Source organism: Dunckerocampus dactyliophorus, chromosome 6, assembly GCF_027744805.1.
Source record: "Dunckerocampus dactyliophorus isolate RoL2022-P2 chromosome 6, RoL_Ddac_1.1, whole genome shotgun sequence".
Lineage (NCBI taxonomy): Eukaryota > Metazoa > Chordata > Actinopteri > Syngnathiformes > Syngnathidae > Dunckerocampus > Dunckerocampus dactyliophorus.
The window spans coordinates 11,048,070-11,073,546 of record NC_072824.1 but is presented as its reverse complement, the minus strand read 5'-3'; the positions used below and the strand labels follow the sequence as shown (position 1 = coordinate 11,073,546).

General features: G+C 40.4%; 2 protein-coding genes across 6 annotated transcripts; one reads left to right on the top strand and one right to left on the bottom strand.

Annotated features, from left to right (window-relative positions):
- Positions 1–1,362: 1,362 nt before the first annotated feature.
- On the top strand, positions 1,363–22,323 carry mtap (methylthioadenosine phosphorylase). Of its 5 annotated transcripts, none has more exons than XM_054779600.1 (8): positions 9,799–9,987; positions 10,359–10,445; positions 10,527–10,585; positions 10,745–10,912; positions 15,085–15,187; positions 15,268–15,507; positions 15,739–15,798; positions 18,501–18,596. In XM_054779600.1, the coding sequence occupies exons 1-7, from the start codon at positions 9,964–9,966 to the stop codon at positions 15,775–15,777; spliced, it is 720 nt and encodes a 239-aa protein (XP_054635575.1). In that variant the 5' UTR covers positions 9,799–9,963; the 3' UTR covers positions 15,778–15,798; positions 18,501–18,596. The 5 variants fall into 5 exon arrangements, 4 of the variants coding, with proteins under 4 accessions (XP_054635572.1, XP_054635575.1, XP_054635574.1 ...); XM_054779598.1 differs by lacking the exon at positions 15,739–15,798 and adding an exon at positions 19,791–22,323 and having other exon boundaries at positions 9,815–9,987; positions 18,501–18,623; XM_054779599.1 differs by lacking the exon at positions 18,501–18,596 and having other exon boundaries at positions 9,800–9,987; positions 15,739–18,482.
- cdkn2a/b (cyclin-dependent kinase inhibitor 2A/B (p15, inhibits CDK4)) lies at positions 20,521–23,101 on the bottom strand. The gene is made up of 2 exons (XM_054779601.1): positions 22,733–23,101; positions 20,521–21,816 (listed from the first exon to the last, which is right to left on the bottom strand). Exons 1-2 carry the CDS (start codon positions 23,099–23,101, stop codon positions 21,562–21,564), a joined length of 624 nt encoding a protein of 207 aa, XP_054635576.1. The 3' UTR covers positions 20,521–21,561.
- Positions 23,102–25,477: the final 2,376 nt, after the last annotated feature.

Genomic DNA, 25,477 nt, shown 5'->3' with positions numbered 1-25,477 from the left:
GATACAGAGCTAACTTTTCAACCTCCATTGCAGTGATCGAAATTACCAACGACCGCTGTCAGGCTCTACAACACCTGCACCACCTGAACCATGTTGTAGTCACGATGCTTTACTTTACTTTACTTTACTGTTCTCTTTACTTGTCTTGCTTGCTTGCTGCTGTAACAAGTAAATTTCCCCGCTGTGGGATAAATAAAATACATACAATACAATACAATACAATACAATAGACCAGAGAAAGTGTGCAGCTGCAGTATTTATGGATCTGACAAAAGCTTTTGATACAATTAATCACAAAAACAAAACAAATCGGAGGGTTAGTTTTGAATTAGGTCAAAAGCTACTTAGCAAGCAGGAATCAATATATGAAGCTAGGAGAATACACATCCGCAAGTTGAATTATTACATGCGGAGTACCCCAGGGGTCAATACTGGGACCAAAACTGTTCAACTTATATGTTCATGACATCTGTAAAATGACGAAAGACTTAAAGTTAGAATTATTCGCAAGCGATAATACTGCCTTTTGTTCAGGAGAAAGCACACAAGCTAATTTAAAAAGGCACAGACAAAATGACTACAAAAAAAATGGTTTGATAAAAATCAATATATTTGAACCTAAGTAAAACTAAAATAATGCTATTTGGTAATAGCAGATAGGACACATACACGCAAATACAAATTGACGGCGTGGACATTGAAAGGGTGAAGGAAAATATGTTTTTGGGGATCATAATAGATGGAAAAATTACACATTAAAAATATACAAGTTAAGGTGGCCAGAAATAACTCAGTTTTAAATAAAGCAAAATTTGTCCTTGACCAAAAATCACTCCATACTCTTTATTGTTCTCTGGTATTACCATATCTAACTTATGGAGTAGACATATCATATCAGTATCAGTAGACTTATCATAAAACCAGTTTTAAAATTTGCTCACATTTGCACATTTTTTAAAAATAATAATAGGCCATAGTCAACCATTAAACAGGCATCATTAATTAATTCCCGGAAAAGTGACAATTGAACCGTGATATTTCGAGGGACTACTGTATTGCCTTTACTCGATTCATTATTTTAACAGTTCTCAAATGCATCTTATTGTTTCAGTTTAAAGGAAGTAGCAACCTTATTCATTAACCAATTAAACAAAGAAAAGTCGATTACTATTATTAACATAATATCTATTGAAACACATGATAATGTTCGACAATCTTCATCTTTAGTGGTTACAATTTTTGATATGACTGTAGTGTACTTTAACGAGTGCTCTACAAACGGTTAATGTCTTTTCAAGGCAACTGATTTCAGTTGGCCAAACCGGAAGTACTGTGCTTTTATTCTGAAGGACGGAAGTTGACGTTGAATTATAAAACAATGTACTGTAGAGGGTTATGGAAGGAATAGTACGACGAAGACACACTTCGAGGCTTGTAAAGAGTATTGGAATGTCTCAGATGTTTGACAAGTAAGATTCTAACCGACGAAGAAGGCGAAACTGTGGTCAAACTACGTCGGCGAGTGAAAACAAGAGGTAAATATGTCTTATATGTGTGATACGTAACTACTCGTGGAGAACATAGCCGACCTAGCTAGTTAGCATCAACCGTCACTTAGCTAGCCCACTTACCCGACTAGCTAACCAAGCCGATCTTGTTTTAAACATTGTCGACTTTCAACACACTTGTTTGTACAGTCTGCTTTGATATGACATTCACAATGACACAAATCATTTGTCGCCGCATGTAAGCAGGAGTACAGGCGTGCTACACTTGACATGTATTTAGATTGTGTAGATCTATAAAAGGAGTAACATAGATATATTCAACTACTCACTGTTTAATAATACCTATTTAATTGTTATTATGCCAGTACTTAAGGCAACTGGTTGTTTTCCTTTGAACAAGAAATGTACAATTAATTATTAATACTGGAGCTACTTAACTGGCAAGCCATGGGCCAAATCTGGCATGGGAATTGTTTCAGTCTAGTCCGTTATTTACTTAACCATAACGAGTGGATGGTTAGAGCTGTATACTTGCTCACCTTAAACTTGATTACAAACGTCTGCAACAGGCACAGTTGTCATAAAGTAGCCGGGCTCTCTTCTTTTACTGCATCTCACTCGAAACGTTCCTCCCAACTTAAAACATTTAGAATACAATCTTATTGTAACAGGAATTACTTCGGATCGCAACGTGGGTTTCATTTTAAAAACTTAGGAGGAACTAACATTTTTGCAGCAGCAGAATCCCAGAAACAGCTGAGCACTCTCGAAAAAGGATTTTTTGATTAGTATTTTTCCTGCATGGCAGGACTATCCTAAGAGTGGCATTTTGGCTACATTGGACACAGGAGGAGCGATCGCCAAGTGGCCCAAAATGGGGATCATTTGTCTCCCAAAATTCCTACCATAGTATAGACATTGAAAGCAACACTAATAATGCATAGCGTAGCAACAGTGGACTGACAAATACCGTTTTATTTTGCCGCAAACTCGGGCCATAACAATGTGTTTAATTTGCCGTGACTGCGCTGCGGTACTAAAAGACTACAATGTCCAAAGACATTACTTTGAGAAACACCTGAGTTTCCGGCCAAACTGTCCTGAGGGATATCAGGAGAGGGCATTAAATGTGCAGAATTTTGATTGCACCTTACAACCAGAGCTGTACCACAATGGTGCGGACATGCTCATCTCAAGAAAGCAACTTGCCTTTGTGCTTCTTGGATGTTATCAAAGAAAAGAGGCTCTTCACAGACTCTGAATCTGTGAAAGAATGCATGCTGGCCGTCGTAGATGAGGTGATAAATGACGACAAAATTAAAACTGCACTTAACCAACAATGTTCCCATGTCCGACACCAGAAACAATTACTGGGTTGGAATTCTTGCTACAGATGTCTTTGAAACACTGTTAAGACCTGAAAAAGGCTGATGTCTTGTCCATAGCAGTAGATTAATCCACAGACTGAACTGATACTACACAATTGTGCATATATGCCTTTTTTTCTTACATGCTCAGTTCATTCTAACAATGTTTGAACACAAGTGGCAGATTTTGTCAGATTTAAGGGGGAAACAATGAATCCGCTTTGTTTCCTTTTTCATCACATTGCATTTTGTTCATTTATTACTTGTCATTATTCCTGATTACTGACGGAAGTGGCTGGCAAAGGTGCTGTCCCTATTGGGCTCCAAATTACACTTTTTTTAAAACTAAAAGATACAATAACACCACTGGCTATCATAGAAGAACAGATTGAACAAATCAATGCCTACATTTGTCACAAGTCTAAGTTAAAGTAACTCAAAATTTGTTTGGCGCAAATAAAATGGTTGGCGTTTAATAGCATTCACTCTCTGTGGTCTTGTGTACACATACTGTACATTTCCATAGCGTGTGCACTAGGGGCGTAACAGTTCACGTGGGTGTATTGAAACTTTTCGGTTCTGAATGTTCGGTTTGGTCCACCTGCGTACCATTTTGGTTATATTTTATGCTATTTTTTTCATTAAATTTATTACTAGAGTGATCTAAGTGCTTCCGCACGGACACCTCTGAGTGTCGGACACTACTGATTGAGGGGGAGGAATGCTAGTAGCTCGCAGGCGTGACAAATGGCATCATGGCATATGCAAGCGAGAAGCCTGAGCTGGAATCTCACTACGGTCTCCTGTTGGGGAACACTTTGGCTTCCCTGTTAAAATTACAGATGGACAAAGGCAAGTGGATAAATCCAAAGTTGTGTGTTGACATTGTTCGGTAATGCTGCAGGAAACACGTCTAACATGTTAGCGCACTTAAAACGGCATCATCCGGCAGTGAATGTTACATCTACAAGAAAGAAAACCAGCTTAGTGCAAACACCGATAACTTCATCATATAAACAACATCTAGCAAGCAACTCTGACCGGGCCAAAGCAATAACACATGGTGTTGGAGTTTTTTTAGCCACAAGATTACGCCCATATTCAGTTGTTGAGAGCGCTGGCTTTAAGTATATTCATGTAAGAACTCAAGCGATTTTGGTTATCAAGAAAACCCTGGAAGTTGGTAGATATCAGCTCTTGAATTAAGCTCTTTTGAGCTATATTTGTTATCATCATTATATTTGTTCAAACAAATGTACCTTTAGTTGTACCAGGCATTACGATAGATCAATGACTGTATATAATTAAAGTTGTTGAACTTCGCTACGAAATACCATCATGTCTTCACATTAGCCAGAAAGTTATAGCAGCACTTTATGAAAAAGCTAAAAGTGATGTAGACAGTGAGCCATCACATGTGTCCGCTATTTCACTTACGACAGATGGTTGGACTTCATGTGCAACAGAGAGCTATTTGATGGTAAGTGTCTATTACGCAACAATGTTTAAACAATTGTTTAAATACAACTGTTTATTTTATTATTTTTCTATTTTTCTATTGAAATATCACCCAAATGGGTGGCTTTTATTTATTTAAAATAAAGTTTTGTTTGCTTTTTTTAAAAATAAAAGCATTTGTCTTTTTTTTTTTCTGCCTTTTTTGGTACCGAAACTTTACCAAACTGAGCACTTCAAGAAACTGAACCGAACCGAAATTACATGTTAGTGTACCGTTACACCCCTAGTATTTAAGATAAATGACAAGGACAGGATTATATATATTTGTATGTATTAACAGCTACAAATGAATTGAATATTACAATCAAGCTAAAAGATACCACACAATTCTAAAAATCTATTTGTCTCTTTAATAGTAGAACATTTGAATTACACTTTAAATCATGTTGTTATGAGCAATGAGGGGTTGTGTTCAAAGGTAAATTACATTTTTTCAGTGTAATTTCTGGCATACTTAAATTGTACATCTGAATGGACCCTTTAGACGCCAGAGTTTTTTCAAGAAAATATTCAGTTTTGATATTACTATTTCAAAGGCTTGAAGCTTGAAAATGGTTTGAGATAAAGGCATGCTGTAAATGAGAAAAAATCATCAGTATGACCCAAAGTTTGTGATGGGAGTAAATTCACATATCTAATTTGCATATTATGATGTCACCAGGCTCAGAAATTGTCAGATCCCTGTCTCCATGATGGAGTCATTCTATACATTCCCGCTACCCCTCTCACCATAGCGGTGTTTTGACCACCCGTGCTACATGCACCGTCTTTTAGCAGACACATATGGATCCTCTGGGATGTCCCCTCCTGTGACCCAGAAGCTGCACCGTAGGCTGCACCGCCAAAATGTGCTGCTTTGTGGACTGTCATATCGTGCAGACGTGCTGCCGCTAGCAGCCATGAGCTTCTGTGTAGCGGCACTTCAAAGTCATTAAATTTCTTAAGAGTTACGAAATGAGTGATGAGAATATCCAATTCATGTTTTTTTTTTTAATCTTCCTGTTTATACGCACACGCCCGTTATAAAATCGTTTTTGTGATGTTCGATGAGTGTCCTTGAATGCATCTCGCGTTCTTGTAATGAAAATGAGAAATGTTGGACGAACTAGACATGTGTGCGACTTGGAGATACATACTGTATATGGTGTTGGAATTGTACAGCTTAGAATTACAGAATTACAGCTGTGTGTGTTCAGGTCAGAATGAAGTTATACAACAGCATCAGGCTCCGTGTGACTGTGAGGGGACGCTCCACTGTGCTTATGACGACGGACCCGCCTGCCGTCATAACGGAGGCGTGCTTGTTGTGGTGCGCATGCGTTAATTACACAAAAAATTATTACGTAATTAATGAAATAAATTAGTTACCGCCATTGACGCGTTATTTTTGACAGCCCTAGTATTTAGTATAGTAGTTGCAAAGTTTATCGGTTACATTTTGTATATGCTATATGTTTTATAGTAACAGATTATTTTGATTGTGTGCTCCCCTGATATGCATAAATACTCATACTTACAAATATACTAAATCAATATATTCTCAGTGTTTATCGTAGAGGTAGCTCTTTGGGACAAGGTCATATTAAAAGCCCACAGGCTGAAAAAGCACCCCTTTGCTATATAGATACATGTATAGCCTATTATTTACATATTGACCACAATTAGTTTGAAAGAAAATATCAAATATCATAAAAACATTTCACTACGCTTTATTTTGACAAACTTGCACTGGAATCGCCCGTGTATGCTCTTTGCACTTGACAGATAAGGAGAGGAAGAAAGGGCAGAGAGAAAGGTATTTAAAGTTAATTGAATGCATTTCTTTTTCAAGCCTGTGAAAATGACCCTAATGTTATGACATTATTACAAACAGTAAATTTAAATACTAACAAAAAAATTGCTGCCACAGTGATGCAGCAGCGGCACGACACAGCAGTGGCAGTCCACTTCCCATGCAGCCCACCATAGCTTAAAAAAATTCTAGGGGAGACCCTGCATTGTATGGTTATGATAGGGGCAACACATTCAATGACAGCTAACATCAGTACCTAAACTTTGCCAAATTGCCATTATTAGCTGACAACAAACAGTGCGTGCGTGCGTGAGTGTGAGAACGTTACATGGGGCGTGGCTGGTGTGCTTGGAACAGGAAGAGGGTGGGTTTATAATCTTTGCAGCACATTTGAACGTTCACATCCCCTATGCAGCACCTAACCATAGTAGACAGCACCTTTTTAAAACTGAAACGCCGCTGTCACAGTTAGGATCTTTGACTACCAAGCCCTCCAATGGTATTTCCTAGTGGTTAGCATGTTGGCCACACAGTCAGGAGATCGGGAATATTTGGGTTCGAATCTCATGTTTGCAGTCGAGCTTGCATGTTCTCCCCATGCATGTGTAGGTTTCCTCCCACATTCCAAAAACATGCATTGGCGACTCTAAATTGTCCATAGGTATGAATGTGAGTGTGAATGTTTGTTTGTCTATATGTGCCCTGCGATTGGCTGGCAAGCAGTTCAGTGTGTACCCCACCTCTCGCTCGAAGTCAGCTGGGATAGGCTCCAGCATACCCACGACCCTAGTGAGGATAAGCGGCATAGAAGATGGATGGATGGTGTCTCCAATGGACCTCATGAAACATGTTTCCACAACTACACAGTGTTAACTGAATATGCAAGAGATCACTGAGAATGTCATGTAAAAATGTACTCAAAAATCATCACAAAGGTTGTCCTTGACTAAGTCTACTTCCTTTTTGTTCCAGAACATGTCGGACATTAAGATTGCCCTTCAGCAGAACCAGAAGAGGGACAGGAAGAAAACACCAGAAGCCAAATCTGCCGAGGTGTCACCGGACTCAAAATGTCCTATCTGCTTGGACATATTTAAAAATATTTCCTACCTGGACATCTGCCTGCACAAGTTTTGTTTTCGTTGCATCCATGAGTGGTCCAAGAACAAGGCCGAATGTCCTCTATGCAAGCAGCCGTTTAAATCAATATATCACAGTATCAAATCAGAGAAGGACTTTAAACAATATGACCTGAAGCCAGTGACTAATGAATCCTTCGTGATGTTTGGTGGGGTGCGCTTTAGGTACCGCACTACTCTAACTGGACAACGACAACGATGGGGAAGACCCACCTCCCTGCTGGACAATAGGGTCCTATTTGAATCTTCAGTAAATCCACCCCAGCAACGCCCTCGATACATCAGGCACATGATGATGAGGATGGCGGCCAAGAGGAGAGCCGCAAGTGAAGGCAGGCCGCTGCAGAATGTGAGAGAGCAAGAAATGGTCAACTTCAGGCGGGAGCTCTACCGACAGGGGCTGAGGGTACGCACCGTCCGTGATGGTGGTCGCTGCCGGGACACCTCGGCTGATTTCTATCGCCGGAATCCTGCCTGCTTACACAGACTCATCCCCTGGCTTAAACGAGAGCTGTTGGTGCTCTATGGAGGTGATGGCTATCTGGTTAACGCAGTGCAGCACATCATCATGTCGCGCATCACATGTGTCAATATGGAGGACATGCAGGAGGACCTCCGGCCATTTCTTGAGGGTTGCACGGATCATTTTTTGCACGAGTTCATCAGCTTTGCAAAGTCCCCTTTCAACTTGGACGCCTATGATCAGCATGCTGTGTACGAGGGCTCGGCCCACTCCTCTAATTCAGACAGCAGTTCCACCTCATCTGTAATAGCCATCTCTGAGGATGAAAACAACTCTGTGCACTTGGAACCCCCTAGAACACCAGGGTACACCACGTCCAATCTGAGCCACTCCCTATGGGATGATGAGACACCAGGTCCATCATACTCCACGACGGCAGAACAAAGCAGGGCAGAAAGGGAGACGGTCCAAGAATCGGATACAGATAGCAGTGTTGAGGAGGAAGCACAAGAGTTGGAGGATTCTGCACATAAACAAACCCACGTTCAAGTTGAGGAGTGTTTGTCTTCAGACAGCGACGACTGTGTCATTGTAGGTTTTGTGAAGCCGAGTGCTGAGAGAACTCCTGAGCTTGTGCACCTCACCTCCGATTCAGAGCCTTTAAGCGATGACTATAAAGAAGAACCTCCAGAACCGAAGCATATTCGTTTCAACAGTGTCACTCCTCCAATTTTGTCAGAAGACCACAGCCAAGAAAGATGCAGTACTCTCAACTATGGCCAACGCAACACATCCAGCGAATCTGAAAGTAAAGACCGAGGCCGTCGTGACCAATCAAGCCAGAAACGCAGCTCAAAGGACAGAAAGCACAAGAGGAAGAGGCAAAGTAGAGAACGCAAACGCCACAAGAGCTCAGTTACCAGTCACAGTAGAGACAATTGGTACTCCAGTAGCAAAGAGTTTTACCACACAAAATATGACAGTAAATACCAAAGGAAAGAGAGTGACTGCTATCTCGGCAGCCGAAAACATTCAAGGCGACACTCGCGCTCCAGGAGTCGCAGCAGGGACTCGAGGCGACAAGAGAGAAGGACGTCTCGGTCCAGGACTTATTCCAGCAGTCGCTCCCCGTCGACGAGCTCAAAATCTCATCATGACAAGCCTGGTGGCAAGAGAAAGTACAAAACGCGGCATCTGGAGGACCCTTGCAAAGATGACGCAGCCGCTGAAGCAAAAGATAAGAACACGACAGAGGAGAGTAGTCTAAAATTGCAGCTCGACACAGAGGGAAACGCTTCCCACCGCAGTAGGCATCACAAGAAAAAGAAGAAACACAAGAAGAAGAGCAGAAGGCACAAGAGCAGCGAGCATGCAGAGAAACGCTCGTCGGATCTCATCACCATTGACAGCGACAGCGATAGCGTTCATGCTAACAGTGATAACCGGGCTGCAACCTCCAGCAGGGACCAGACAATAGATTCATATTCTCCAGTGCTGTCTTAATACACCTCTATTTGTTGTTGGATCTGCTCAACTACACCACTCTGCAGTATTTTTCATTTTACAGAACTGGACAGGCTGCGTCAGATCCTCATCATGATCGTGGACTATTTAGCAATTACATTATTTACAAAAGCCCTTATGAACAAGGCTTACATGGGAATATTGTTCTTAAGCCAGTTTTAAAAGATGTTTAATTGTTAAAGGTGCTCTCAGGGATTGATTACAGTGATTTTTTTTTTCCTGTCCTGGTATTCCCCTCTGCACACATTATGATCTCCATCTGTTGCTTATGGATCAGCAGGAATATTTGTATTAAATCTTATTTTCAAAAGTGTATCATGTGTATGTCAATGTCACCTTTTTTCTGATATCCATTTTGATCAGCGTATGACTAATAGTACCGATGTTATCAGATGCCTCCATAATAAAAGTGAATCGTTGTATAGAATCAGTTCCAGTCTGTAATACGTTTATGATTAGTCATTCGTTAGCAAGAGCATACCCATCCTGCAACATCCGGGTTTTCAACCTTGCGTTTTATTTTGAAGGGGACCAACATAACCAGGAAGAGAAATGTCGGTGGTCGTCTCACGGCCACGGAACGTGCGGAATCGTGTGGCTTAACTTGCTTCACACGCAGTTTGTAATATTGTTAGTTCCCAGGTATTTTACCATGTCCTCCACTGCACCCATCAAGGTAAAGAAAAAAGCTAATTTCTGTTAATATAGTTAGCTGCTAAGCAGCCAACGGGTGAGGTCCTTAAGAGATTGTATTAAGCAGAATAGGTAAACATGAAGCTAAACGTACGTTTATATGAAAATAACCAAGAGCTAAGACATGTTTGCTCCTTTTGGTTTCCCTGTAGCATTTTCGCAGTTTTGTTCGAATTTAAATTAAGTTATTTGTGTCATTGTTAGCATAGCACTCCTTAACCTTGCACGAGGTTACTTCCGGGTTATCAAAACGTCACAAGCATGGACCAAACTAAAACTGCACGAACTCGCATAATTGCAATGAATGTCACATTTTCTTGTCTTAAGTGGTTTGTTTTCTCTTGTATCCTGTAGATTGGAATAATCGGCGGCTCAGGACTTGATGATCCTGATATCTTGGAAGGAAGAACTGAGCGCTACGTTGACACACCATATGGAAAGGTTAGTTGTGTGCTTGCTTTATTTAAGATATTTGCTTATTTTTATATACTGCAATTGCTGTGTTATTTCGTATTTTGACAGCCATCAGATGCCTTGATATTGGGGAAAATAAAAAACGTAGACTGTGTGCTTCTTGCAAGGTAAGGGAACTATCGTCTGCCTTTAGCTTTAATGTAATAGCACCATCGAGTGGCGTTCTTTGAAATGACATCGTTACCTATAGTATTTACTACCCACAGTGAAAAAGGCCAGTTTCCGGTCTTGTAATGTGAATAAACATATTTAAATGCTTGTTTTAGACACGGAAGACAGCACACTATAATGCCATCCAACGTCAACTACCAGGCCAATATCTGGGCACTGAGAGAGGAGGGCTGTACACATCTTCTGGTCACCACTGCATGTGGCTCGCTGCGAGAGGAGATCCAACCAGGCGATATCATCATCATAGACCAGTTCATTGACAGGTAGGCTGGTTAATGTTTGCGTTTTTACATTTGTGTCCAGATGGCTAGAGCTAAGCCACAGCGATCTGCTCAACCAATAAGCGAAAGGCATTGGTTTACTTTTAATTTATTCAGTTTTTGTCCCATTGAGATCAACAATATCTTTTACATGTGAGACCAGGCCAAGAAGGCATCAGCACAGTTACTTTTAAAACAATTAAATTAACATTCATAGTAAGGTCACGTGAACCGCTTCCACACAGACATGGTAGACTGCAAAAATATCAGTAGAACTTTAAACTAGGGATGCTCGTACTATCACAGCTTGTGGCGATCCCTGCATGCAGTATAGTGTCTTGGGTAGCATCAAACATGTCTGCCGTGTGCAACATCACTGCCAACACATGCCATGAAAAATCCATGTGCTGAGTATCGGCCAATTTCACTGATGGATGGTCAGTATCGGAATCGGCAGCATAATCGGAGCATCCCTACTACTCATTCACTGTAACAAGGGCTTGAACTCTAAATTGAGACTGTTAATGTATTCCAAGCATGAGATGTTGAAAACCGAAAAGCTTTCTTACCCAATTCCGTTCATACCGTGGGTACAATAAATTGCAGAGTATCAATACATCAAAGATTGTGACTTCCAGATTTCTTTGTGAGGAGAAATGACAGGTAAGAAGGAATGATACCCAGAAGTGTTCTATAGATAAAACCATACCAGTGGCCAGGTTACTTGAGAATTGCTGTGTTGCAGCCACGTGACCTACAAGAAGTCTGCGTCACTTCTGGTGATCGGATTGAGGACATTGATAATCACTGTGCAGTGTTTGGAAGATTAATGCAAATAGTGGTGCATGTCGTTAAAATTTTTTGCTCCAATTGTGTGAATGTGCATGGTGTTTTGCATAAAGACATGAAATAGTTGAAAACAAGGCCATCAAACAGCTGCCAAAGCTTATCTTCCGCGTCAGACATAATGAATGTAGCAGATGAAAATAGCGCTTCTAACATGTCTATCTGCGTTCATACAACAAGTATAGAATTGTGGGTTGGGGCAGTGGTCCCCAACCCCCGGGCCGTGGGTCATTTGGTACCGGGCCGCACAGAAAAAATAATTTCCATTATTTCTTTTTTTTTGTATGTTTTATTTTGAAAAGTGGTCGGATTTTCTCTGTTACAGCCATCTCACTTGACGCATGTCCGTTGTGCATGTGCTAACTTTATCTCATGCCGCACAGATAGACTACTACTGTATTTTTACCATTTTTCTTTCATCTCATATTTGGTGTCAAATGCTGATGCTATGTGGGAATGCATAAAGGTAAGTTTTGATGACTTATTGAGTGCTAATGTGCACATTTGTCTGAAGTGAATTCATGCTAGCACACTGCCTTTTACCACACGTGTCAAACAGCGATGTAATAATCTCTCTGGAAAAACTTGTCTGAAACTTGAACTGGTGGATGGTGGGTCGCCATTCATTTTGTGCTTTTAATTTGATGTTCTTCATGTCTTAGTTTTATACAATACATAACAAATAACATAAATTAGATCGCTATAATGTACGAAAATTCCCCACCCCCGGTCCGCGGGAGATTTGTGGGAACACAAGGTCAAAAAAGGTTGGGGACCACAGTTAGTAATGAATCTGAGAGTCCCATGGTTCACACTACACAGTATCCAGGACTCTAAGACACAACCATAGACATCTCCGTAGTCAATAACAGGCACAATTGTTGTTTCCACCTGTTTCTGTTTCAGATAGAAAGAAAAGCACGACTTGTTTCTATAATCAAAACCTACTAGGACATAAACTTTTTTTGCAAGATAATGAATGTACTCCTTAAAATGAATTGAAATGGAGGAAAACACAGCTAACTTATGTTTAATTAATACAGTTTATGATGGTGTGTAACAATGCAGGCACCTTCCCACACATCTCACTGACAGGAATCACTTTACCGTGTGACAAAATCCTCCGAAAATGCAGGATAGAGTAGCCGGAAGAACTTGAACTGGCCTCATGTTTGGTACATTTTTTTTCAAAGCAGCTGTGATTTGTTTACGTTCCTGTTCCGTTCAGTCACACCTGCCTGGTATTTGTGTGGGACTCCTGAAGTGTCACAGTGAGCCCCGGGGCTTTGGTGAGAATAAGATCTGTGGTTAGTGTGACATTCCACCTCAGGCGTGATGACGAAGGGTCGGAATGTTACTACAAAAAGGTTTTCCTGTTTGTCTCAGGTTTCTCTTATCAATTTCTTGCACTTGTGAGAAGTTCAGCTTTGAACCGAGCTGATTAGCCAGTGTGCTGAACTTAACTTGAGGTTGACATTATTTAAAGTCAGTAATTTGCCTCAGCTCATTTGTAGCTCATTTTAAATTTCAGTCAATAGAGGGCAGCATACAATTCCTTTATGTAAACAAGTTGTACCTGCTATAAGAAGCAGTCATCAGGAATTTAAGGCTGAGCTTCGTGTGTGTGTGTGTGTGTGTGTGTGTGTGTGTGTGTCGTGTAGATACAAGCAGGAGCAAATATTGATTAGAAATGGAGAAAGAAGGGGGTATTTTGATTGGTAAATTTAGTTTCAAAGACTGTTGTGGTGAAAAGAGAGCTGAGCCGGAAGGCAAAGCTCTCAATTTACCTGTCGATCTATGTTCCCACCCTCACCTAAGGTCATGAGCTTTGGGTCGTGACCGAAAGAACGAGATTGCGGCTGAAATAAGTTTTCTCTCTATGGTGGCAGGACTCACCCTAAGAGATGGGTAAGGAGCTCAGTCATCGGGGAGGGGCTCAGAGTAGAGCCGCTGCTCCTTCACATCGAGAGGAGCCAGTTGAGGTTGCTCGGGTATCTTGTCCGGATGCCTCCCGGACGCCTCCCTGGTGAGGCATTCCGGGCATGCCCAGCCGGTAGGAGGCCTAGGACATGCTGGAGAGATTATGTCTAACAGCTGGCCTGGGAACGCTTTGGTGTCCTCCTGGTGGAACTGGAAGAGATAGCTGGGGACCGGAAGTCTGAGCTTCCCTACTGAGACTGCTGGCACCGCGACCTGGACCCGGATAAGCGGAGGAAAATGGATGGATCAAGTATTGTGTAAAACTATGACAGGAACAACGTCAAATTAAAAGCATGAAATTAATACATACCCACCATGTACAAGTAGGAGCCTGCACTTGTTTTTCAGAGAGGTTGTGTACCACAAATATGCACATTAGCACAATAAGGTCATCAAATCTTACCTTACCTTCCCACATAGTGTCAGATTTGGGAGAAAATATGAGGTAAAAGAAAATGGGTAAAAATACAGTAGTCCAGCTCTGTAAATTTGTCCCACATGGTCCCACATTGTGAGCAAGTGATGCTGAACATGTCGAGTGCAGGTAGGATTGCAAGGTTGACATAAAGCACTTAAAGGATTTAAAGCACTTCCATTCCTTCCAGTCACTTCCAGTCCTGCTTCACGCACTGCCATTTCCAAATTACATGTATTATCATTCACAGTAGCGATGCCACAGCTCACATTCTGACTGACGTCTGGCGGCCCCCTTCAAGACAGATTTTCTCTGAACAAGAAATATCGCTTTGTAACGCAAGACCTTGTGACACCCTAAAAGTACAGCCATGTGAAAGAATTGGGATACCCCGTGGTGTAACTCTTCAACTACTGAAGCGCTGCACACAAATGGGTGAAAATATGTCCAAATGTGCATCCATAGTGTGTTGCCTGTGCTATTATTTTTTCTTACAAATACACACCACATGGTGGCGCTGTTATTCCACCCCATAGGTTGAATTGTCTGGAAATTTCTCCCACGGCTCAATGCACGCTGCAAAATATTTTTCTGTAATGGTGTTTGGTACACACTTTTAGGGAACTGACAAGCACATGTCAGTAAAATTTGAGCAAGATTGGTAGAACAACACGGCTGCCATTAAGCAAAATGTTTTTTCAGGGGCAAGGGTGGTAGTTAAAAAAGTATTTGGACATTTGTTTATGGATCATAAAACTTTGAGGATATCTTCTAGGATACCTCAAATGTACAATATTTGTTGTATAGTTAGGTGTAAATGAAGATTGTTCAGGCTAGGAGTCCATCTGAGCTCGACTGAGTGCCATTTTAGTTTGAGTTGGCAGAATATTTTCGGCCAATAAAGGACTCCGGTCTAACTTTCTTTTGCATGTAGGACGACCAAGAGAGCGCAGACTTTTTACGACGGACAGCCGACCAGTCCTCCAGGTGTGTGTCACATTCCCATGGCTGAGCCTTTCTGCTGCAGGACCCGAGAGGTGAGCACCCAAATATGGTCCATTAGTAAAAGGCTAGAAGAGCACTTCCTGTACTGTGCACACCATGCCCGGCCCCGCAGGTGCTGCTAGAGGTGGCCCGGAGTTTGGGCATCAAGTGCCACGTAAAGGGGACCATGCTGAGCATCGAGGGGCCTCGCTTCTCCTCACGGGCAGAGAGCCTGATGTTCCGCCAGTGGGGCGCCGACGTCCTCAACATGACCACGGTGCCAGAGGTGGTCCTGGCCAAGGAGGCCGGCTTGTGCTACGCCAGCATCGCAATGGCAACAGACTACGACTGCTGGAAGGAGCACGAGGAGGCGGTGAGTGGTGGTGTTATTGCTTGTTTTTGTCTTGCGTTGTTGATTGACTGTGTTGCTTTAAGTGTTGTAGTTTTTACTTTCATTTTTGTTTTTGATAAGTGCTGTGATAATATTTTCATACCTCTTTTGACTGATGCACACGCTTACTTTCTCAGTTTGTTTGCACTTTTTAAAAAAATATAGAGTGACACCACACTTTGTGTTGGGATTTGTACTGTATGTTTTTTATAGAAAATAATGGGAATCTGCTCCAGTGTCAAACCTTCATGAACTGTACAGGCAATGTTTAAGGTAACATTTGAACATTTTTAACTCACATACAAGTGTAAAAATAGTTTATTCCCTGTTTTTAATAACACTGTAAAGAGTAAAATATTGCACTGAGCTGGCCGCTGTTTGTGTCCTGTGACCTTCATTCACCCTTCAGTGCTTTGTTTGTGTGGTGACATTAATCGGTTTCGCTTCATGCTGTTTGCCAGAATGAAGACAGTGAAGCTGATGACTCACTGTTAGTCAGCCTCCTCTGGCAGGGCTTCCACCGGAGGCAGGCTTGGATGGGGGGGGTTGTCAGGAGGTAGTTCTTGTGAAGCTGGGGAGCGAGGGCGGAAGGATGTGGCAAGCGCTCTGCAAAGGGAGCGGGGAAGAGGTCAGCTGCAGGAAGTAAACGGAAGCGAAGTAGTCAGGGTTGGATCGATGACAAAGTCTGCCAAATTCGCCTACATGCAGAACCTACTCTGTGTTATCTCACGCACGCACACACACACACACACACACACACACACACACACACACACACACAACGCAGCCTACTTGGAAGCGATCAGTGCACTGATCTCACGTGTGGAGTACACACATGGCACACACCTCAGTCGCAGTTATCACACTCATAAAACCAATGACCTCGTTCTCTGTTATGGGAAATGCTCCTTTTACATAATAACTGTGCATAAAGCTCATGCAGGAAGTTGAACATCAGCAAAGCAAAACAAACAACAAAAACCTACCAGGTCATTCTTCTGTAAATAATAGGCTAATAAGCGATCAGACATAATATTTAGACAACTACTGAAGTTTTCAAGTTTAGCCCTTTTGGAAAAAGTTTTAGTTTTAATATTAAAAATAGGGCTGTCAATCGAATAAAATCACAATTAATTGCATGTTGTCTATAGTTTACTCATAATTAATCGCAGATAGAAAGAAGTATTTATCTATAAGTGTACCTTTTTGAAAGATAAATTTAAAGTTTTTTAGTACACCTGTAGCGACAGTTATGTCTTGTTCTAGTCGCTTCTTGGTGCAGGGAATCCAGGTAATAACGCTCCAATAATGCAATGTCCAGACAGATGATCACGTTGGAATTAATATTGTGTTTATTGTATACGAATGAAAAACAATGAATTCTATGTCCAGGATGGCAAATGTTATGGCTGGTTGAATAAACGGAGGGTATGAGAGTGGTACAATGATGTGCATGAGTGTGCGTGGGAGCGGGAAAACTGCGTGAACTCGCGTCACCCTAATTCCATGCACTATCACTTGCACACCTATATATGCAACACCTCCACACCGCCACTAGTAGTCAACCAATTATAGCACTCCACAATTACCTTAAAACAAACCAGGTGAACTACACGCAAAAGCAGCATAAATGGCTCCTACAACACCTATCAACATGAGACTGGATAATGTTTCTTTATGCAAATTTGTGTTTATTAAACATTGTTTAATGGAAATGGACAAAATTGACCTCAATGTATAAAAAAACAAACACAATGTTAAACAAGTAGACTTTGGTAAGGTAAACAAGCCCTCACACAAATATCCTTCTCTTCAAGGAAATCCATCCATCCATCCATCCATCCATCCATTTCCTGTGCTGCTTATCCTCACTAGGGTCGTGGGTATGCTGGAGCCTATCCCAGTTGACTTCGGGCGAGGAGCCGGGTACACCCTGGACTGGTCGCCAGGCAATCGCAGTCTTCAAGCAAATAATCTCACAAAATATAATTGTGACTAACATTACAAATAAAGTGCTCAAGAACAGTCAGTAGTTTACAGAAACACGACTGCACCCATATACTGTAGTGCAGTCATGCGAGAGCTTATACATCACTTCCAAACACTCTTTTACAGAGACATACACACACACACAAACACTCTTTCACACACACTTTATCGCACTTTGCTTGGTCTGGCGACTTCAATGTTGTAGAAGTATGCCCCGCGGCTTTTTCAACATGCAACTTTTATTTGGTCATCTTTGACAAACACTGCAGTTCAAGCACAAACACTAATAAATGGCCAATAAATAATAATACTAATACGTTTTTAATGAAAAATGAATGAATGAATAACACTAATAAATTCCCTCGTGAGCCTTTACTGCCATCTCACTGAGCGCCGCGTGTGTGCTCGCTCACTTCCACCTTTGTCACATTGACACAAGCCCCCCAGATAGCTGTCCTCGGCTATGTTGGCCGGTATCTAGCAGCTTGCAACCCAAATTTTAGCTTGCAGTTCAAAGCAGAAACCAACCAAATATCTAAAAAAAAAAAAAACACTCATTAGTAGGGACACCCGTATGCCAAGGTACCACTGTATAAATGGCATTCAAAATACCTTTTTGTTTGTCCATTTCTGCTCAATGTTTGTTCCCGCTTTGGCTCCACATCAACTGCCACATTGCTGCGTTTTCTCAAACTACGGTGTGGGCCGAGGAGCAAACAGGACGTGCGCGCGTTAATCGCGTGTCCAAAAAAAATTGTGGCGAATTTGCGTTTTAACACGTAGTACAGCTTAGTGTTGAGCTTAAATGCTTCATTGCAATAAATGGGACATTGAGTAGGTGCTATGTTAGTGCTAACCCTATTTCCTTTAACTGGGAAGGACTCTGAGCAACTTCCTTAAGCATCCTCTTCGGAGTTTGTTTTATTTTTTTCAGGAACTGTTCTTTTATTTAACCAGTGTGAGGTATCTGTCTTCCCTCTCCTCAGGTCTGCGTGGACAACGTGATGAAAACCATGAAAGAGAATGCCAACAAAGCCAGCAGCATCCTGTTGACTGCAATACCTCAGATCAGTCAGATGGACTGGACTCAGACCATAACCTCCTTGAAAGTAAGTCTTTGTCATTCAACATGACGTGGTTAATATGCAGGTACACTAGGTCCCCAACTTACGAACACAATTGGTTCCAGACGACCGTTCTTATGTTGAATCGATCTTAAGTAGGGGGAAAGGTAATATTACCAATGATATAGGTACTACATGTACGTGTATACATATACAGTATATGTGTATGTATGTAAATATGAGTTTGAATGCAGTAGTAATATTAAACGAGGATAATTAATGAAAAAAACAATAATAAAAGTGATATAATAATACGTAATGATAAATGTTATTTACCTTTGAAGAGGAGTGGTCGAGCATGCGTTGCGGTGGTGGAGAAGGAGGAGGAGATATTGAAAAAAAGGACAAATCGTCGTGGTTAGACTCTTCTAAAAGAGGTAGTGTTCTGTGGGTGGTGTAGAATTAAGCAGGCCTATTTATTAACTCTTCATAACTTTAATCACACGCTCTGTCCGGGTTGTATCATACAGCTTTCCATTTAGCTTTATCTCTCCAGCGTCTAACTCTTCCTCTGTTGGTCCCATTAGCTCTAACGCTTCCTGTGTTGGTCCCATTAGCAGTGTCACAGTGCCCTCTACTGGTCAAGCATGTACAGTAGCAGTATAAATACTGATTGAGAGACTACAAGGCAAAATAAAATAAAATATAGACCCGTCGGCGTGTGTTCGTATCCGCGAATGTTCGCTAGTCGGGTGTTCGTAAGTTGGGGACCTAGTGTATTCTGTAATTATCTAGTATGGTATATCAGTGCTTAGTGCATTATGTTTTTTTACCTGGAGACGTCCAATTACATAAAAACCCTCACTGGCCACAGCATTAGGTACACCTGCACAGTTCCGTATGATGCAGAACAGTTTTACACCACCTCAAGCTACGACCACAATAGTACACATACTGTACATAATGAATACCTTTCAAAAATAACAATTATCTTTGGATAAGGCACCATTTCTAATTAGATTATGCCACTCATGTTGTGACCAGTGACCACATGTTTGCTACACAGTTAAGTTATAAAATGGTAAGATATTAAATTCAACATGTCAGAAGTTTTAAAATTACATATTTTTTTTAATGTTCTGAGCTAAGTGTAGGCTTCCATCTTGTTTTAAATACACACGTGCTGTTAATGATTTGTTTTTTCTGCTGCAGGTGATGGCTCAGTCGGCAGTCATGTTACGCAAACATTGAGCTCATCTTGGACGCTACTCACACAAGCGCTGGGTGTGTCATCTGTGACTTAAAAAAAAAAAAGCATGCATGTCTTAGTGCATTAACCCCACGTCAGATTTTTTTTTCTGGGTTACGTCTCTCAAGAGATTTAAGGACTTTTCCCATCCAAACTCCCCTACCTCTCACCAGACAAACCTTCAACAGGTGAAATAGCGTGTTCATTTTCACTAGATATTATTTTTGTATGCTTTATATTTTTATGCTATAGTCATTTCAAATTTTATATTTTTCTGGTTGTTGCTACTTGATTTAATAACAAAAAAAGGTAATTATTTCTTAATGTTGGCACATGCTAAGCCACATTTTTGTTCTTTTGGCCCCTTTAGAGAAAGGAAAACAGCTCACTACAACTTTTAGAACAATATAATAATGAAATACCATGTGGCAGTATACCATATATGTAAAAAAAAAAAAAAAAAGACATGAAAAACTCTAACTTATATTTTTTTGTTCATACATTTTTAATATTTAGTGATACTTTCAATTTCATTGGTTCACATTTCTGTATAACTGTAGGGTACATTCACTGACCTCAACAGTTAATGTGTTCATTTGTTATAATGTTGTTGGCATTATAATTCACTTTATCCATGGCTTAATTGTTTGTTTTAAATGTATGGACTCATCAATGTGCATTCTCACACGAGACATCAAATGTGACTGTTGGAACATAAATACGCTTTTATTTCTTACATACTGATTCACTATACAGACATAATTGAATGGTAAAGGAAGATCACATGAGCAGAAATGAAAATCAAAATGAAGGATACAAAGTTTTGTATTTCATATGATATATATATATATATATATATATATATATCAATATGTGCGCGCTACAGGCACATTTTAATAAATTAGAATATCTTTGAAATGTTCCTTTTATTTCAGTATTTCAACTCTCTTCAGTTCCCATAACACAGTGTGAAATATATTTAAATAGTGTATTTCCTAATCATTTGGATCATTACAGCTCACAGCTAATAAAACCCCCAAATTCAGAATCATCAAATTTTAAAAATTGTCAGAACGTTCAATATTGTTAACTCTAATCAGGAAATGAACTGCAAAAACTTCGTGAGCCTTTAATTGGTCTCTTAGTTTGAAATAAACTCCTGAAGTCATACAACTTTTGATATATGTTATTCTAATTTTTTGAAATGCACCCGTATACTGGAAGTCGTGCAAAAAAGTGCTATTTATTCCTTTCATCATTAACCCCCCATAGGCCTACTACATAATGGCCAATTAGCTTCACTTATGGGGTAAATATTACCCTAAAAGCAATATTTCCTATTTTTAATAGCAATATAAACAATGTGTCATATTTGTTTATTTGAATGACCTATATCACATCAGGGACAAGTCAGTAAAATCATTTTTGTTGCATAGAATGCCCCTTAAAACGTATTTTTGACATTCTGATAAAGTGCATGGTAATATTTATAATTATAGTTGACAGGAAATGTTAAATAATGATGTGGCATTCGGAGTCAATAGGATAATATTGATTCAAGTAAAACCCAAATATGCAAATACAAAATACCAACTGAAGCATGTAAAACCAGTTTTATAAGTCTGGCCCTAACAATTAGCACCGACCTTATTTCGTTGGAAGCCAAATCATTGTCCTCAACGCCATACCGTTAATAAATAAACGTATACATTAAAACGGGACAGTCCCCTCCATTCAGTCCAGAGCCTCCAGGAAAGCCACGATGTCAGCGTGACCGTGCGTCCGGGCCACATCGACGGGCCGACAGTTCGTGTGGTCTCTGGCCTGCGGGTCCGCGGCGAAGCAAACCAGCAGCCTCACCGTGTCCGCAAAGCCCGTCCGGGCCGCGTCGTGCAGCGGTGTGGTCCCGGTGCGTGAATCGGCCACGTTGGGGTTTGCGCCGCGGGCCAGGAGGAGGCGGGCCACCTGCGAGCTGCCCATCATCATCGCCTTTGAACCCGGGGGAAAAAGAAGGAGCGGCGTGTAATTTAAGGTATAAGAAAACGTTGTAATATTACTTGTCAAATGTTATTATTGTACTTCTTTTTTTGCAAATAAACTTCAATTCAATTGGTTAAATAAATGCTAAGTGTCAATTAGGCCGCTACTGTAAAGCTTCCATGTGACACATTTTACAGTTAAATGTTTTTTGGTTTGTTAACCTTCATTCGTTGCTTTTACAACAAAATAATGTTTTACATAGCTCCAATATGCTCATTTTGTCTTCTAATTAAGTATATGTTTACTGTATTATTTTCAGACAAATGTAGGTATACTAGATTTTTTTTTTTTTTACCTTGGCGTGTTCTTGACTCGTCCTCAGAAGTCAAAATAAAATACCATCTGATATCATACCTAAACTTGTGTGAAAATGAGAAACAACGCATGTAAAACTGTTTTACAATGACATTTTCCATATCTAACTTGGGATCAAAGCATATTTGTCAGAAATAAACTAGTACAGTACTTTTAATTAAATGCGCATATTAAGAAATTCCAATGTAAGTTATTACGTTTCCCATATTTAAACAAGTGATTCATTTAATAGTTACTGGTGATTTAAATGATTTCAACAACAACCCAACACACTTTTCAAGTAATCCGCAGAGCAAACTATACAGTTATGATAATTATTATATTATACCATGCTTTAACTAGCTCAGCCTTGTTCAGTCCATTTAAAAGTTGCGGTTTATTGTCTGTAGTCTCGTCAGGCTTTTTCGGCAACATGTAAAATCTACATGTTTAAAGGCAAGCAATAAATATTTAACAAGAAATGTTTTGGTTTTATTTCAGTAGGGAATTGGACCAGCACGGTTGCTTATTATGATGGAGAGGAGTTGGTGAGACAAGCGGAGGCTCTGACCTGCAGCGCGGTGTGCCCCAGCCGGTTGGCCGCGTTGACGTCCGCCCCTGCCCGCAGGAGTCGCTCCACCTCGGCCGTGTTCCCCATGGCGGCCGCCGAAGTTAAGTCGTCCTCCAGAGTCATCGTCACCACCTCCACCACTACAGTGACAAAAGTACCACCGCACAACAGTGGACAAAAATGTGTGGACAGTTGTTTTGTCCTCCTGACCAAGCTGTCAGTTCTTGTAATGTGTCTGGGCTTGTCTCCCTGCCTTGAATGAGTGACGTCATCGTCGAGCACTGCTGCTGCCGCGGCTGGAGCGCTCCGCGATACGCATGCGCCATCTTTTGTTTTGCTTCCGTGTTTGCCAAACGCTGCGTCAAGCATGCTGATAAAAAGTCATAAAAAAACAACAGCCTGAGTCATATTGTAATTTAGCATAACCATAAAGTTTAGATATAGAGGCACTTAGGAGATAGTGTGGTGTGCTTAGCATTAAATCCTGTCACATGATTTCACTTAACAGCAGGAGGTACTTGATTTTGTTGCTTAAGAGAGGTGGAAAGATGACTAAAATACTCAAGTAAAAGTAAAGTTTCTGTGCTGACATTTTCAATCCATTAAATCATCACAATAATATCACAATTAATGACCATAACTTATGGATTTTTTCATCAGTGTTTTTCTAAACAGTCTTGCATCATTCTTCCAAGGGGTCAAGGCAGGTAGGTAGGTTACTTACTGAAATTGTACTAAAGTACAAGTAAAAGTACAGCTCTAAAAATCTCAAACAAAAATAACTTATTTAAAATGAAAGGAGAAAGGTGGTACACCTTGCAAAACTGGTGTTCTTTAAAGTGTAAAAAAAACATAAATCATTATCTTCCCACCGGTAGTTTGTTCTGCTCATTACCGGTTAAAATTTAAAATACTGTGAAAATTACAAAACACCTACAGTGGTGTGAAAAAGTATTTGCCCCCTTCCTGATTTTGTATTTTTTGCACATTTGTCACTCTTAAATGTTTCAGATAATCAAACAAGTTTAAATATTAGTCAACAACACAACTGAACACAAAATGAAGTTTTTAAATTAAAAACATAATTGAAACATAATAATGGAGTAATTGAGATCTATCAGTGTGGAAAAGGTTATAAAGCCACTTCTAAAGCTTTGGGACTCCAGCAAACCACATTGAGAGCTATTATCTACAAATGGCGAAAACATGGAACTGTGGTGAACCTTTCCAGAAGCGGCCAACCAAAATGACCCCAAGAGCGCAGCGACGACTCATCCAAGAGGTCTCAAAAGACCCCACAACAACACCCAAAGAACTGCAGGCCTCACTTGCCTCAGTTAAGGTCAGTGTTCATGACTCCACTGTAAGAAAGACACTGGGCAAAAACGGCCTGCATGGCAGAGTTCCAAGACGAAAACCACTGCTGAACAAAAAGAACATTAAAGCTCTTCTCAATTTTGCCAGAAAACATCTTGATGATCCCCAAGACCTTTGGGAAAATACTCTGTGGTCTGACAAGACAAAAGTTGAACTTTTTGGAAGGTGTGTGTCCCATTACATCTGGTGTAAAAGTAACGGTGCATTTCAGAAAAAGAACATCATACCAACAGTAAAATATGGTGGTGGTAGTGTGATGGTCTGGGGCTATTTTGCTGCTTCACGACCTGGAAGGCTTGCTGTGATAAATGGAACCATGAATTCTACTAAGCTGAAAACAACTTGGGTTCTGCAGCAGGACAATGATCCAAAACACACCAGCAAGTCCACCTCTGAATGGCTGAAGAAAAACAAAATGAAGACTTTGGAGTGGCCTAGTCAAAGTCCTGACCTGAATAGTATTGAGATGCTGTGGCATGACCTTAAAAAGGGGCTTCATGCTGGAAAACTCTCCAATGTTGCTGAATTACAACAATTCTGCAAAGATGACTGTGCCAAAATTCCTCCACAGCTCAGTAAGAGACTCATTGCAAGTTATTGCAAACGCTTGATTGCAGTTGTTGCTGCTCAGGGTGGCCCAACCAGTTATTAGGTTTAGGGGGCAATCACTTTTTCACACAGGGCCATGTCGGTTTGGATTTTTTTGTCCCTTGATAATAAAAAGTTATTTTGATAATAAAACGGCATTTTGTGTTTAGTTGTGTTGTCATTGACTAATATTTACATTTGACTGATGATCTGAAACATTTAGTGTGACAAATGTGCAAACTTTTTCACACCACTGTATGTAAAAGTACAAATACACACAAAAAACTAAATGGCCACTGGGCTGCATTATGTAAAATAATATAATAAAGCTCTTGTACTCTCGTAAAAGTAAAAAAAAAAAAAGGAACTGATTTTTAAACGTCTTTAAAGTAAATGTTACTTTTCATTGAGGGTCACCTGTGTACTAAAAAAAGGTGGTACAAGTATGAAAAAGTGTTCTTTTAAGTTAAAAAAATATTATAAATCATCATCTTCCCACAGAATTTACCACAATACTTTCAAGAAAACATACATTTCAAAACAGCACAAATACACAAAAATACAAATCCACGAAAAACAAAGGTAAAGGTGATAAAAAGGCGTTTCAAGTCTCAAACCAGGTGTTCTTTAAAAGAACATAAATCATTGTTTTCCACAGAATTCACCACAATACTTTAAAAGAAAAGAGACTTAATAGTACAAGTAAATATTTTAAAAACAACAAATGTACAAAACAAACAAAATACTCAATTACAGTAAGTAACTGCAATTTGTTACTTT